This window comes from Dendrobates tinctorius, unplaced genomic scaffold (genome assembly GCF_039654945.1).
Source record: "Dendrobates tinctorius isolate UK_male_01 unplaced genomic scaffold, ASM3965494v1 ptg000241l, whole genome shotgun sequence".
NCBI lineage: Eukaryota > Metazoa > Chordata > Amphibia > Anura > Dendrobatidae > Dendrobates > Dendrobates tinctorius.
This window is the reverse complement of record NW_027361908.1, coordinates 13819485-13836772: the sequence shown is the minus strand read 5'-3', so window position 1 is coordinate 13836772 and position 17288 is coordinate 13819485. Positions and strand designations below refer to the sequence as shown.

The 17288-nt window shown below is 40.8% G+C and overlaps 1 protein-coding gene across 1 annotated transcript in view; it reads right to left on the bottom strand.

The window, feature by feature from the left end:
* PPM1H (protein phosphatase, Mg2+/Mn2+ dependent 1H) overlaps window positions 1-17288 on the bottom strand; it is a 304754-nt gene that overhangs the window by 107293 nt on the left and 180173 nt on the right. Inside the window, exon 6 of the mRNA XM_073556965.1 lies at window positions 2696-2814. Within this exon, the coding sequence (XP_073413066.1) occupies window positions 2696-2814 (119 nt within the window). The remainder of the gene's footprint in view (window positions 1-2695; window positions 2815-17288) is intronic.

Here is a 17288-nt window from a genome sequence, read left to right as displayed (position 1 = left end):
GGGCAAAGGCATCAACATAGAGTTTACAGGAGAAAAAAAAGAGGCATTCAAAGAAAAGAACACGGGCCCTACAGCCAAACATAGCGGAGGTTCCCTGATGTTTTGGGGTTGCTTTGCTGCCTCTGGCACTGGACTGCTTGACCGTCCGTGTGCATAGCATTATGAAGTCTGAAGACTACCAACAAATTTTGCAGCATAATGTAGGGCCCAGTGTGAGAAAGCTGGGTCTCCCTCAGAGGTCATGGGTCTTCCAGCAGGACAATGACCCAAAACACACTTCAAAAAGCACTAGAAAATGGTTTGAGAGAAAGCACTGAAGACTTCTAAGGTGGCCAGCAATGAGTCCAGACCTGAATCCCATAGAACACCTGTGGAGACATCTAAAAATGGCAGTTTGGAGACCGCACCCTTCTAATATCAGGGACCTGGAGCAGTTTGCCAAAGAAGAATGGTCTAAAATTCCAGCAGAGCATTGTAAGAAACGCATTGATGGTTACCGGAAGTGGTTGGTCGCAGTTATTTTGGCTTAAGGTTGTGCAACCAAGTATTAGGCTAAGGGTGCCAATACTTTTGTCTGGCCCATTTTTGGCGTTTTGTGTGAAATGATCAATGTTTTGCCTCTTGCTTCATTCTCTTTTGTGTTTTTTCATTTAAGACAAATTAAATGAAGATAATAATACCAAAGAATTTGTTTGCGCAATCATTTTCAGGAAGAAACTGAGTATTATTTGACAGAATTGCAGGGGTGTCAATACTTTTGGCCACAACTGTATCCTTTGGATTTTGGATAAAATATATATTTTCATCTCTTACATTTTAAAAAATACAAAAAGGAAAAATGAGTTGGTGCCAAAGTTTGGACACCCTGCATGGTTAGTACCTAGTAGCACCCCGTTTTGAAAGTATCACAGCTTGTAAACACATTTTGTAGTCAGCCAAGAGCTTTTCCATTCTTGTTTGAGGTATTTTTAATCCATTCTTCTATGGAAAATTCTTCCAGTTCTGTGAGATTCCTGGGTCGTCTTGCATGCACTGCTATTTTGAGGTCTAGACACAGATTTTCAATGATGTTCAGATAAGGGGACAGTGAGGGTCACTGTAAAACCTTCAGCTTGCGCCTTTTGAGGTAGTCTGTGGACCTGTTGAAGCGTGTGTAACGCGAAACAGCTGTAGTCTTTTTCCCTGCATGTTGCTCAAGTACCTAGCCCTCATGCTGACCTTGTCCAACTAATTTAATAAACGACTATGGTTTTTCAACGGATTCCACGAGTGCCGCATTTTTCTTCATTTTTTGCCTTCATACTATGTGTGGTTTCACGCAAGCACCGTTCCCATTAACCGTTTTGAATATCACCCAGACGCCCGGATTTCAAACATCCATATCTCCACCAGTGAGTAGACTTTGCTTGAGTGCCGTTTTGCTGTTTCTCTCTGTTTGCTAATTGTGGATTTTGACTTGTGTTTAGGTCTATTATCCATTTGTAGAAGCCATCCTGTTATCAACTTCAGCTTTTTACAGTTGGTGTTATGTTTGTATCAAGTATTTTTTTGAAACTTCATTGAATCCATTCTTCCCTCTACCTGTGAAATGCTCCCAGTGCCATTGGCTGTAACACAACCTCAAAGCATGATTGATCCACCCCCATGCTTAATAGTTGGCGAGCTGTTCTTTTCCTGAAATTCTGCGCCCTTTTATTTCACACACACCTTTGCTCATTGTGGCCAAAGAGTTTTATTTTAACCTCATTGGTCCACAGTACTTATTTCTAAAATGCATCAGGCTTGTTTAGATGTTATTTTGCATACTTCGGATGCTGTATTTTATGGTGAGGATGCAGGAGAGGTTTACTTCTGATGACTTTCACAAAGGCCATATTTGTGCAGGTGTCTCTGAACAATAGAACAATGTACCATAACTCCAGAATCTGCTAAGTCTTTCTGAAGGTCTATTGCAGTCAGGTGGGGGTTTTGATTTACCTCTACAGCATTTCTACAAGCAGCTTTCCCTGAAATTTTGCTTGGTCTATCAGACCTTATCTTGACCTCCACTGTTCCCATTTGTTCCCATTAACAGACATTTCTTGATTACTGAGGAAACTGCAATCTGAAAAAAAGCTTTGCTATCTTCTTACAGCTTTCTCCTGCTTTGTGGGCCTCCACCATTTTCATTTTCAGAGTGCTAGGTAGCTGCTTAGAAGACCCTATGACTGCTGTTTTCTGGCACACGGTTAGAGGAGGCTGGGTTATAAAGTTGGGAAATTTGCATCACCTTGCCTTTCCTAACGATGATAGTGAACAAGCCATAACCCCAACAGACTTATTAAGGTGTGAAACCTTGGTCAAAGTTATCTGAATACACAAATCTCCTAAGTTGCTCAAACTTCTGGATCAGCCCATTTTCCTTTTTGTAATTTTTGAAATGTAAAAGACTAAAATATTTTTTTTTGCCTAAAATACAAAGGAAATGTGTCATAACTTCAGGCCTTTTAGAAATAATTTAATCTTTAACTTGCTTAACTGTTAACAATAACAGTAATTTTGACCAGGGGTGCCTAAACTTTTGTAGAACATTTGGTGAAAAAAAAATATACATAGAAACAAAATATTTTAAATTTACTAAAAGAACCTCTGTTTTGGCAGAAAAGCAATACTCAACCAACATAGTACGTGAAGGAGTCCAAATATGAAATCTCACCAGCCGGTCATGTTAAAGTCTCTGTAAAGCATCATCTTGCCCAGTTCTTTACGTTGTACTCTTCTTGGAAATTCTAAATGTGTGAACTCATTTCCCAGTAGATGTGGCTGCAGGAAAGCCTAACAGATTGGAAAAGAGAAATAAAAGATTTCTTAGAAACTGTAAGCCATGTAATGTACATTAGAAAAGATTAGTAGAACCATATCTGAGCCTTGCTCTGCATATTCACCCCAGCATGAATAGCTTACATACATCAATCTTATCTGTAATTTTAGCTCCTGGAAGTGATGGCAGGAAATCAGGACTTAGATGTGAATCTTGACATATAAACCACTGAGATTAAGCAGCAATGCAAACCAAATCCTGGATTAATTCACCACATTCCTAATAGAGAAATGGGTCTGCTGAATTTATTTAGTGTACAGAAACACGTAGAAAAAAAACAGGACAGCAACCACTTTCTATAGCAGATTCATAAATTATGTAACCATATATCCCCCAGTGTATTTATAGGATTTATTTTAGGGACCTCTTCGTTTCTCTATGATAATTGCTTAAGGGACAAACCGTGTTGATGGATCCCCTGTAAAAAGCCAATGACAAATAAACTTTGTACCCTCCCTTTACCAAAAGGGAAGATAAAGAAAAGTTTGACTTTTGTTAAAGGTAACCTGTCGGCAGGATTTCAACCTCCAAATCTATTGATATGTGCAGGTAGCTCTTACAAAGAAAAGTCTGGCGATACATTAACATGGCCAGTCTGTTCCTCTGTTACTGAGAAATTTACATGTAAATGAGGCTGTAAATCTTCATCCTCCGTCACTCCAGCTCTATTTCCCACACAGGGCTGCCTCTTGATAGCCTCGATGCTGTGTGATCTCAGGCAAAGGAACTGTCAGTGAAGCAAGAGGAGGTGGCGCTAGGAGGGAATAGAGCTGGAGTGACAGGCTTCTGATCTACAAATAGATCTTCAGACTCATTTGCTTATCAATTTAAATGCGGATTTCTCAGTAATAGAAGAATGGACTGGCCATGTAAAGGCATTCCTGGGCTGGTGTTTGAAAGTGCTACATGCACAAATAAATAGTTTGGGGGGTGAAATCCTGCTGACCGATTCCTTTTAAGTGCAGTTCCCATTGCCGGTGGCTTTTATTTGTGGCTATATTCACACATCTTTCTCCTAGCAGGTAGGGGAAAGTTAGCCCACGCTATTTTTTGTAACAGTACAACAATCGTCTCAAGGGAGCCTGGTGAGCCTTTTTGTAAGTCAATTAAAGGTTTTTCAAGAATGAAAGTGATCACTTATCCCTGGGATAGCTGGTAACGTTCTGATTTGTGTAACTCCAACTAGATGGCGGCCAGCACTGCATTCCCAAGGGGTATTTTAGAGCCAGGCTCCCGGTCCAGGCCAGCAGCAGATTTCAATAACAAGAAAGGTTTCATACAGTTCGAGTGCCGCATTTCCTTCCATCTTTATGGATGGTGTAGTGACGTGATTGTACTATATGCAGTTCACCACCACATGGCTACTTTCAGCAGTACATCAAGGTGGCAACACCCTACCATTACACAATTAAGTGCCAGACTACTATATTGCTTTTCTGTTCTGATTGAAATACAGTTACAATATCCATGTCAACATTAAAACTAAAAAAAAGAAAAAGTAAAAAGAATAACAAATACGCAAAAATCTCAGTGGGAGGTAAATTCCATTTTTTACGGAAGATATTTGATGGGAGATCCAAGGACATGAAAAGTGACCCTCTGCTAATGCATAACGTTTCTTGGCATTGTATAATTACATTTTGTATTTCCTGTGCCTCAGGTGGCAGATACGGAGGAGCTATTTAATAGTGTATTCAACCCACATCTCTTCTAGAAATTCTTGCACTATATAAGGTTTTCTGGCTGATTGGAAGTGAAATGGTTTGGTTTCAATTATTCACAGATGCATCCTAACAATCTATACAATGTTCCATCAAAACATTAACTCTTGTCTACCAAAAGTCACAAGAATTTTTTCAAAGCATTAGATATCCAATGGAACACTGAAGACGGTCATCGAGAAGTGGCTTAAATTTGGCAACACAGTGACATGACTTAGAACTGGACCACCCTCAAAAATTGATAAACCATTAGAAGAACATTGGTCTGGGAGGCTGCCTAATTTTGCTCCTTTACAGCACAAATAAAGGAGCTGCTGTAATTTCTGGTAAGTACTGGTTATGTACTGCATGTAACAACAACAATCTCCTGCATTTTTCATATCTCTGGCCTGTGGGGAAGGGTGGTAAGATGGAAGCCTTTTCTTACAAAGACAAATATGCTAGCCTGGTTACATTTTGAACAGCCTACATCAAGTCTTCCAAAAGCAGTTGGGAAAACATTTTATGATCCAATGAGACCAAGGCTGAACTTTTTGGACACACATTTTTAAAATACCGTAAGTTTGGTGCAAACTGAACACCAAACATCACCAGAAGGACACTGTACTCTAAGGCTGTGTGCGCACGTTGCAGATTTTGAGGAGTTTCTGCAGCGTTTTTTGGCCGCACGGATTCACATCAAATCTGCAGTGTAGCGCACCACCAATGTTAATCTATGCGAAACTGAGATTTGTTGTGCACCTGCCATGGAAAAATATGCGCGGATTTGCAGCGCTTATTTTCCGCAGCATGTCAATTCTTTTTGCGGATCTGCAGCGTTTCTGCACCCATTGACTTCCATTGAGTCAGGCCAATCCGCAACAAAACCGCAGGTTTAAAAAGATCTGCTGTGGAGCTGTGTGCGAGAAATGCTGCAGATCGGGCAGAAGAAAAGTGTGTTGGTGAATACTGTGTGTGTGCGGAGAATGTGTGCGGGTGTCTATGTGTATGTTGTGCAAGGGTCTGCGTGTGTCTGTATATAGGCAGGCATCGTCCATTGGGACTACTAGTCCCATCTAGCTATGCCTGCTACACTGACAGCTAGCCGATGATGGGACAGCTGTAGTGCCATCATCAGGCTAGTGTGTTCAAGTGTTAAAAAAAAAATACACACACATATACAGTACATACTTACCATACAGCTAATCCCCAACGCCCTCAATCACCTTTTAAAAAAATAAATAAAAATAAAGCAATAGTATACTCCCTGTTCCGACGTAATCCATTTAATAACGATTGTCCCACGATGATCTCCCATGCAGAGCTGTCACATCAGCACATGTGACCACTCTCCAGGGGCTCAAGTGATACAATAACGGCAGGTATCCTCCCGCAGTATATCACTCTGCCGTCAGAGGTCAATGGAGTTCAGGCTGTCACTTGTGGCACCGCTGTGTGGGAAAATTCTCATGCAGCAATGCCGTAAAGTGAGAGCATGAACTCCTGTGAACCATCAGTGATAACACTGCAGGAGCCATTGTCTCCTGTCAGTGTGTCACTGGAGGCCCTGTAGAGAGGTCACATCTCCTGATGTGACAGCTCTACAAGGGAGATCGTCATGGGACACTCGTTAATAAAAAAAAATGGATTACGTCAGAACAGGGAGAATGTTGTTGGTTTATTATTTTTTATTTATTTTTTTCACAGGTGGTCGAGGGCGTCCCAGAAATTAGAAATAATAATAAAAATGGGAAACGGTGTTTAGTGTTTTATTTAATTAAAATACCTTTCTTCTGGCGGTGTCTTTTTTTAACCCTTTACCAACTGTAGGATTAGTAATGGATAGGTATCTTATTGACTCCTCTCCATTACTAAGCCGGGCATGACGTCACCTTACAAAACAAAGGTGACATCAACCACACAAATATTACCCCACATGCCACTGCTAAACGGCAGTGGGAAGAGAGAGACTAAATGCCGGAATTGGCGCATCTTACAGATGCACTATTTCTAGGGCGGCTGTGAGCTAGTGTTTGTAGCCAGGGGGCAATATCCATGGCCCCTTCCTGGGCTATTAATATCAGCCTGCAGCTGTCTGCATAGCCTTTTCTGGCTATTAATTATAGGGGGACGCCACGTCCGTTTTTTTTAGGGGGGGGGTCGCCCTATTTTAATAGCTAGTAAAGGCTAAATCTACAGCTGCGGGCTGATATTCATAGCCTGGGAAGATCCATGGGTATTAACCCCTTCCTAGGCTATAAACATCAGCCTACAATCGCTGGCTTTCCTTCTCTGGCACTCCATTTTTTTTTTAATTAAACATATTGTGTTTAAGGCCGGGGTCTCACTTGCGAGAAACTCGCAAGAGTCACGCACCTCATTACCTGGCACTGCCGCCGGCACTCGGGACCGGAGTGTGCGGCTGCACGTATTTCTATGCAGCTGAATGCTCCGGTCCGAGTGCCGTCGGCAGTGCCGGGTACTGAGGGGTGAGATTCGTGCAAGTTTCTCACAAGTGTGACCCTGGCCTGCGCAGATTGTGTGTGTGTGTTTCTTTATTTAACTCTTTATGTACCATTTTAAGTTTATTATTAAACATCGGGCTTGGTATTAACTATCTATCCATCGATCTAGATCTATCCATCTATCGATCTATCCATCTATCCTCTATAGATCCAGCTATTTATCTATTTAGCTTGACAAAGATCGTGCTGTGAGGTCGAAACGTTGCACCACTTGGTGCTGGATTCAAGTCCACAATTTTTCTTTGAACTGGAGTGCTGCCTGATTTTTTTCCATTTATTTATCTATAGATATAGATCTAGCTATCTATAGATCTGTGTGTGTAAACATTACATCACAACTCTTTTTGTTAAATAACATATCTTTATTTAGCTTACAAAACATATACAAATCCGCATGAAAAAACACAAGAAAATCTGCGTAAAAAACGCATAAAAAACATGCTGATTTTTACCTGCGTTTTCTGCCAAGAGATGCAGAATCTGTGCAGAAAATTCCACAGGCAAATGCGCAGCGTGAACACATACACTAAGCGAAGCATGGTGGATGCTGCATTATGCATTGGGTCTGTTTTTTGGCAACTGGAACTGGGGCTTTAGCCAAGGTGGAAGGAATTATGAACAGTTCTATGAACAGTTCTAAATATCAGTCAATGTTGAAACAAATCCTTGAAGCCTCTGTTAAATAGGTGAAGATTATTTTAGTTTGTTTTTCAGTTGAATTATACAGAATATGGGTGACAAGTTCATGACAAAAACATGTTATTTTAACAGGCGTGTGGACCTTTCTATAGCCACAGTATATGTTTAACAGTATTTACACTGCTAAACCATGTTCTTCTGAGCAAGCTATTCTGGCGAGAGGAGGTGATTGCACAGTTCGGCACTCTTTACTGATTGCACAATTCTACAGTACCGGATATCAGTAATAGCATAGGAGGCATATAAACTGCTTCAGTAACTTAACACTCCATGAAGGCAGACATCAAAAAATTTCAGTAGAACGCAGTCAGACTGTAGTATAAATTGGACTGGAAACGCAGTGCACAGACTGGCCACCGATTCTCACAATCTGAGCATGACAACTTCATGTATTTCTATGCAACTATCACACTCGTGTCGGTAGAGCCGCCGGCCAGTCCGAGCACTGCATTCCGATCGCAGTCCAATTTATACGGTCTTCTGACTGTACCCTAACTACATAGAACTGAGAGGGGGAAAATTAAGCATCTTAGTAACGGCACAGTCCGAGGGGGAATATGAAGTGTCTCAGTAACGCCACTGCTTTGAGATGGGTAATTACGGTAAGTGTCTGGGTAACTGCAAAGGGCACCCTTGCATTTTGGTGTGATTGTTTTTACAAGTAAAACTCATTTTTACAATATACTTCAGTTGTAAAAACCTTAAAGTCACAATACTCTGTAAAAGTGCATGCAGTTTCCTCATCTTAAGCACACCCCGCTGCCTCCCCCAAACAAAAACACAACAAAAAACTACTAAATCTCAATAGAAATGTTTAATGAAAACCAAATTTTACCCCATTTGTGCCAAGAGTCATTTTGGACACTCTCTAGCCCGCTTCCTGCCCGCGTTGCTCTTTTCCAGCCATGCACATAAACGGGAGCTGCCACACATTAATGAATGTCTGAAAAACAATGTCATGATGGAGGCCAGACAGTGTCCAAAGTGACTCTCTTGGTTTCATTGAAGTGAATGGCTCATTCGGGGCTCTGCTTGTGTTTCTGTCAGAATACTATTTCTTTGGTGATTCCAACAGAAACTAAGACATAGTGCACTGTATGTGTGTGAACATAAGTAACGACAGGTTAGGTTATCAGTTCCCACATGATTTCAACTAACCTATCAATTATGGCTTTAAAAGTAACCAGACAGCAAATCGGGCCACGGCCAACATGTACAGTTAGGTCCATATATATTTTGACAGAGACAACATTTTTCTAATTTTGGTTCTAGACATTACCACAATGAATTTTAAACAAAACAATTCAGATGCAGTTGAAGTTCAGACTTTCAGCTTTCATTTGAGGGTATCCACATTAAAATTGGATGAAGGGTTTAGGCGTTTCAGCTCCTTAACATGTGCCACCCTGTTTATAAAGGGACCAAAAGTAATTGGACAATTGACTCCAAGGCCATTTCATGGACAGGTGTGGGCAATCCCTTCGTTATGTCATTCTCAATTAAGCAGATAAAAGTTGATTTGAGGTGTGGTGCTTGCATTTGGAAGGTTTTGCTGTGAAGGAAACATGCGATCAAAGGAGCTCTCCATGCAGGTGAAACAAGCCATCCTTAAGCTGTAAAAAACAGAAAAAACCCATCTGAGAAATTGCTACAACATTAGGAGTGGCAAAATCTACAGTTAGGTACATCCTGAGAAAGAAAGAAAGCACTGGTGAACTCATCAATGCAAAAAGACCTGGGCGCCCACGGAAGACAACAGTGGTGGATGATCGCAGAATAATCTCCATGGTGAAGAGAAACCCCTTCACAACAGTCAACCAAGTGAACAACACTCTCCAGGAGGTAGGCGTATCAATATCCAACTCTACCATAAAGAAGACTGCATGAAAGTAAATACAGAGGGTTCACTGCACGGTGCAAGCCACTCATAAGCATCAAGAATAAAAAGGCTACACTGGACTTTGCTAAAAAACATCTAAAAAAAGCCAGAACAGCTCTAGAAGAACATTCTTTGGACAGATGAAACCAAGATCAACCTCTACCAGAATGATGGAAAGAGAAAAGTATGGCGAAGGCGTGGTACAGTAGCTCATGATCCAAAGCATACCACATCATCTGTAAAACACGGCGGAGGCAGTGTGATGGCTTGGGCATGCATGGCTGCCAGTGGCACTGGGTCACTAGTGTTTATTGATGATGTGACACAGGACAGAAGCAGCCGAATGAATTCTGAGGTATTCAGAGCCATACTTTGCTCAGATCCAGCCAAATGCAGCCAAACTGATTGGTTGTCGTTTCATACTACAGATGGACAATGACCCAAAACATAAAGCCAAAGCAACCCAGGAGTTTATTAAAGCAAAGAAGTGGAATATTCTTGAATGGCCAAGTCAGTCACCTGATCTCAACCCAATTGAGCATGCATTTCACTTGTTAAAGACTAAACTTCAGACAGAAAGGCCCACAAACAAACAGCAACTGAAAACCACCGCAGTGAAGGCCTGGCAGAGCATCAAAATGGAGGAAACACAGCGTCTGGTGATGTCCATGAGTTCAAGACTTCAGGCAGTCATTGCCAACAAAGGGTTTTCAACCAAGTACTAGAAATGAACATTTTATTTACGATTATTTAATCTGTCCAATTACTTTTGGTCCCTTTAAAAACAGGGTGACACATGTTAAGGAGCTGAAACTCCTAAACCCTTCATCCAATTTTAATGTGGATATCCTCAAATGAAAGCTGAAAGTCTGAACTTCAACTGCATCTGAATTGTTTTGTTTAAAATTCATTGTGGTAATGTCTAGAACCAAAATTAGAAAAATGTTGTCTCTGTCCAAATATATATGGACCTAACTGTATAAGACACTATCTCTATGATTTCAGCCAACAATGTTGGACTCAAAAATGCTGTGGCAATTAAGAGAAAAGCATACTTTAAGAGGTAGCAGGGGACAGGACCATAGAGATGACTAGTCGGAAATTTAGAACCACAAGAATGGTTAATCTCTGTACCCTGACATTTGCAGTAATAATACATCCACACGCATTGTGCCTTATTGACCAGGGACGTATTACTGCACTTTAACCCCCTAAATGCTGTGATCGAACTCGACTGCAGTACTCCGGTAGACGGCAGAGGGATGACAGCCCCTCTGCCCCGGGATCGGAGACCCCACGGCGTGACGCAGGGTCCCAATCGTTGTAATGGTGACCCAGATCACCAGCGCTAGGAAACATGCTTGATCATGAGCAGTGCAAGATTATCAACACTCTCTGCCAGTGCAGAGCTGACAGTTTGCATAGCAGGGGGATGCAAACAATTCCAGGGAGCCAAATACTTTCACAACGCTATATATATATATATATATATATATATATATATATATATATATATATATATATATTTTTTTTTTTTATTTATTTATTTTTCTATATTCAGTGCGTTGCAAAAGTATTCGGCCCCCTGGAACTTTTCAACCTTTTCCCACATATCATGCTTCAAACGAAAAGATACCAAATACAAATTTTTGGTGAAGAATCAACAACAAATGGAAGACAATTGTGAAGCTGAACGAAATTTATTGGTTATTTTAAAATTTTGCGGAAAGTCAAAAACTGAAAAGTGGGGCGTGCAATATTATTCGGTCCCTTTAACTTAATAGTTTTTCTGCCACCTTTTGCTGCGATTACAGCTGCAAGTCGCTTGGGGTATGTCTCTAGCAGTTTTGTACATAGAGAGACTGAAATTATTGCCCATTCTTCCTTGGCAAACAGCTCGAGCTCAGTGAGGTTTGATGGAGATCGTTTGTGAACAGCAGTTTTCAGCTCTTTCCACAGATTCTCGATTGGATTCAGGTCTGGACTTTGACTTGGCCATTCTAACACCTGGATACATTTATTTGTGAACCATTCCATTGTACATTTTGCTTTATGTTTGGGATCATTGTCTTGTTGGAAGCCAAATCTCCTTCCCAGACTCAGGTCTTTCGCAGACTCCCAACAGGTTTTCTTCAAGAATGGTCCTGTATTTGGCTCCATCCATCTTCCCATTAATTTTAACCATCTTTCCTGTACCTGCTGAAGAAAAGTAGGCCCAAACCATGATGCTGCCACCACCATGTTTGACAGTGGGGATGATATGTTCAGGGAGATGAGCTGTGTTGCCTTTACACCAAACAAATCGTTAGGCATTGTTTCCAAAAAGTTTGATTTTGGTTTCATCTGACCAGAGCAACTTCTTCCACATGTTTGGTGTGTCTCCCAGGTGGCTTGTTGCAAACTTTAAACCACACTTTTTATGGATATCTTTGAGAAATGGCTTTCTTCTTGCCACTCTTCCATAAAGGCCAGATTTGTGCAGTGTATGACTGATTGTTGTCCTATGGACAGAGTGTCCCACCTCAGCTGTAGATCTCTGCAGTTCATCCAGAGTGATCATGGGCCTCTTGGCTGCATCTCTGATCAGTCTTCTCCTAGTTTGAGATGAAAGTTTAGAGGGACGGCCGGGTCTTGCTAGATTTGCAGTGGTATGATACTCCTTCCATTTCAATATGATTGCTTGCACAGTGCTCCTTGGGATGTTTAAATTTTTTAAATCATTTTGTATCCAAATCCGGCTTTAAACTTCTCCACAACAGTATCACGGACCTGTCTGTTGTGTTCCTTGGTCTTCATGATGCTCTCTGGGATTCAAGCAGAACCCTGAGACTATCACAGAGCAGGTGCATTTATACGGAGACTTAATTACACACAGGTGGATTATATTTATCATTAGTCATTTAGGACAACATTGGATCATTCAGAGATCCACAGTGAACTTCTGAGTGAGTTTGCTGCACTGAAAGTAAAGGGGCCGAATAATATTGCACGCCCCACTTTTCAGTTTTTGAATTTCCACAAAAATTTAAAATAACCAATAAATTTCGTTCAACTTCACAATTGTGTCCCACTTGTTGATTCTTCACTAAAAATTTACATTTGTTATCTATGTTTGAAGCATGATCTGTGGGAAAAGGTTGAAAAGTTCCAGGGAGCTGAATACTTTAGCAAGGCACTGTATATAGAGAATATTATATATATATAAATATGAGAGAGATAGAGAGAGAATATAATAGAGTATATACTGTATATAGAATAGAATACAGAACATAATAGTGTATATACTGAATATATATAGAATATACAATAGAATATACAAAAAAAAAAATTAGAGACCACCACTTCAAATCCCTGTCCATAACTGAACCCCACTGAAAACCTCTGCAATGTAATCAAGAGGATGATGGATAGTCACAAGCCATCAAACAAAGAAGAACTGCTTAAAATTTTTGCACCAGAAGCAGTGTGAAAGACGGGTGGTAAGCATGCAAAGACGCATGAAAGCTGTGATTAAAAATCTTGGTTATTCCACAAAATATTGATTTCAGAACTCTTCCTGGGTTAAAACATTAGTATTGTTGCTTCTAAATGATTATGAACTTGTTTTCTTTGCATTGTTTGAGGTCTGAAAGCACTGTTTTGTTTTTTTCAATTTTTACCATTTTTCTTCACCAGAAAAAAAAAAATTATAGCTCTCAAAATGTGGTGATGCACAAACTTTTTTTTGCAATAAAAAGCGTCTTTTAGTGTGTGACAGCTGCCAAACCTAAAAACAACAATATAAATCTGGTATCGCTGTAATCACACCGACCAGCAAAATAAAGTCGTCTAATCACTTATACTGCACGAGGAATGGCGTAAAAAATAAATAAAACCAATTTTGTGCACTTCTGAAAAGAAGGATATCGCTGAACAGATACTGTGGATGCAGTCTGGCTTATCTGCTGTCTCATAGTGAATGGATCCCTTGGGGGTTTCATCTGAATCACGTCACTCAGATTTAGATGGAAACCCCAAAGTAAGTGCTCAGAGTAGAGTGCCGGACAAATGTGATCCCAAATATTGTGCAAAATGTTCCCAATAAAAGCTTCAACTAAATTCACAAAAAAGGCAAGTCCACACTCCGTCGATCATCTGTTAACGGAAATATAGGGGGCTTCCACGTTACTGGTAGTACAAAGGCTCTGGAAAAGCAAAATGGCTTCTCACCCTCCAAAAGAAATTTAGCAAATTTTCCGCTCTCAAATCCAAATGCCCCCTCCCTTCTGAGCCCCAGTGTGTACCCAAACCACATATAGCATTCATATGTTTGGCATTTCTGAAGCAATGAGAGCCCACCTAATTTTGAGCACCTATATAAATTCATTGGGGATTGTAGTTTGTAAAATGAGTTCACATATGGGGGTTTCTGTTGCTCTGGCACCTCAGAGGTTCTGCCAATGTGACCTGGCACCCTCAAACCATTACTGCAAAATCTGAATCCATTATGGCGCCTCTTCCATTCTGAGCTTTGCACTGTGCCTCAAGAGTAGTATTCCCTCACATATGGGGTATTGGGGAACTCATAGGAAATTGCACAACAAATTGTATGGTGCAATTTCTTCTGTTAGCCTTACGAAAATGAAAAATTTGGGGTCAAAATAACATGTTTGTGGGGAAAATGTGATTTTTTTTATTTTAAAGGGATTAATTCGAAATAAAAGTGTTTTTTTTCGTTTTTTTTTTTTTTAAATGACCTGTAAGAGCACCGATTTGAATCCAATTTAAAGTCTTTGCATAGAGTTGTAAATAGCTTGAGATAAAAACATTTAAAGAGCTTGAGAGAAATGCACTGGAAAAAACGGCCATTCCACAGATAGAAGAAATTCACAGATGGATACCAAACATTTGGAGGCTGTCATTGTTGGCAAAGGTTGTGCAACTAAGGCCTGTTTCACACTTCCGTTTTTGACCATCAGTCAAAATCCGCCGTTTTTGCAAAAAAACGGATTTGCCATTTTTTTTGGCGGATCTGTTTTTTCCCCCATTGACTTGCATTACCGGCGGATCTTGACGGATGGCCATCCGTTGGTTCCGTTTTTTTGCGGATCCGTCAATTTTTTTGTGCCCGCCGAGATGCCTGGACGGACCATGGAACGTTTTTTGTACTGTAGGATCCGCATTTTTATACAGCGCATGCCCGGAGGAATGAAGTCAGGAGGAAAGTTAACCCTGAAATCAATTCTAGCGGACAGAGAAAAAAATTCTCTCTCTCCCCTTCCCGGGCAGCTGTTCCTTTAAAATTCTTCATTCGGCGGATCCATCAAAAAAACGGTCCGGTGGCATCCGTTCACATCAGTTAGGAACGGATCCGTTTTCCGCCTTTTTGGCGGATTTTAACTGACATAAAAAACTGAAGTGTGAAACAGGCCTAAGCATTCAGGAATGGAGCCTTTAATCATATCTGTCTTATACTAGGTTTCTTCTTTATTGTTTGTATGTATAGGTCAACCTTTTTGCTAAGTGTATTTGGACATGCTACTAAAAGAGTCTACTGATACACAGTTAAAACCCATCCAATTAATTCTGGAGATATTTGCCTTCTGTAAAAAAAAAAATAATAAAAATCAAGTGTGGCAACAATGCTGACCACAGCTGTATCTTCAGTGAAGCAATTTTCATCAAAGAAATCCATTATCTAAAGCCAAGCTCTGTAGTACTATCAGAATTGTATCTCTTCTTTGACAACTTTAGCTTTATAGGGCCAGAGAAGGGAGGAGCTAGATGAAAACCAAGCCGGTGGGAAGGTGTATATAAATGACTGGCTCCGTCATCTGGCATCGATTGCCTGTACTTTGCCAGCACAGAATGACTGTTCAAAGAGAGTCCCTTTAATTTCATCCCCTTTAGTCAACTCTAAATTGGTGCAAATTTCAGGATTGAGTAAGAGTATAATCCAAGATATATCTCAGAGGATGAGCTTTTTTGGACCTGTTTTAGACACTGTCATTTTGTACTGACAGAGTCACTTTAAGGATTACATGCTTATAGCACGGATATAATCCATTGGTAATGGATCCACAAAGCCACAGAAAAGAAAAGAAGATAATATCAGTGTGCCGATAGTGATCACAAGCAACTCCGAAAATGGCTGCTGATCTTTATCTTAAATTTCACCAAGACAGTGGTCTAAAAGGAATATTCTCATTAAAAGGACTCAATCCCTGGATTTCTGACTCACTATGTGTGCCTGGCTGCACACTCCCATTAGACTGATGCACCGCTTAGCCGGCTGTCAGTCAGTGCCGGGGCGTGGTTTCTGTCACCGCTTACAATGCACTGAGTGGTAACTCAAGCCAGGCTGGCCTCGCCTCTATTACTGAAAGCTGGAGGCTGTTAGGAGGAACAAAGTCAATTTTCTCTTGGTAGCCAGAACTTCAGTACTGCGGCCGGGCAGCTTTAGGATGCCAAAAAGCTGCAGATTAACCCCATATACGCAGATAAAGAGCATTTGGGGACATGACAGGTTCCCTTTAAGTGAGTTTCATACACACAATTGTTCAGGTAAATCGTCCATAGCTGGTTGTCAAACAAGTTCTCTATAAATGCCGTTAACAGCTTACCTTTGACCCACTGTGCAGCACTTAATCTGGATGACAACATTTTTGTCTTATTTATTCATATGTTTCATTCGCTACTATAGCATCAGTCGTCCTGCTCCTCCACACTTACTAACGTCAAACTTTTTTTGAAGTCTTCTTACTGTGGAAATTTGCCAGATACTACACGAAATAGGCTGCTTCATTTGAAACTTTTTTCCTTGTACTGTTGAGTGATTTTCTGATGTCTCAAATGAAACAAATTCACAGACATCCCATTTTAATATTTTCAGTAATTTGGGAGAACACCCTGTAGTCAGAGCTTAGTTTAATTTTATTATTTTGAACTATTCACCTACTAGATCACCAAAACATCAGCAGCAGCTCAGGCTATTTTTACCCTCATATTCTTTTCTGTCACTTTTCTATTGCCCTCACACTCGCAAACTATTTATATGTCCATGTAGTGCATTCAAACAAGTCCAGCAATCCAGTTACAGTTCCTGTCCATTCCTCCATTCTGGAGAAATCAGAGTTTGAATGGATATGCAAATGTGGCTGTAGAGCTGAAGCCTCTGTCACTCCAGCTCTATTCAGTGTCAAGCACCGCTACCTCCTACTTGACTGACATTATCTTTGTTGTGCTACTTCAGGAAAAGGAGTTATCAGTCAAGCAGGATGACACACGGTAGTGATGAGCGAGTATACTCGTTGATCGGGTTTTCCTGAGCATGCTCGGGTGTCCTCCAAGTATTTGGACATGCTCGGAGATTTAGTTTGTGTCAACTCAGCTGCATGATTTGCGGCTGCTAGACAGCCTGAATACATGTGGGGATTCCCTAACAAACAGGCATTCCTCACATGTATTCAGACTGTCTAGCAGCCGCAAATCATGCAGCTACGGCAACAGAAAATCTCCGAGCACATCCCAATACTCGGGGATCACCCGAGCATGCTCAGGTAATCTTGAGTAACGAGTATACTCGCTCATCACTAGATGCTGGTCATGGAAAAGAGCTGGAGTGACAGAGGCTTCATATCCATAAA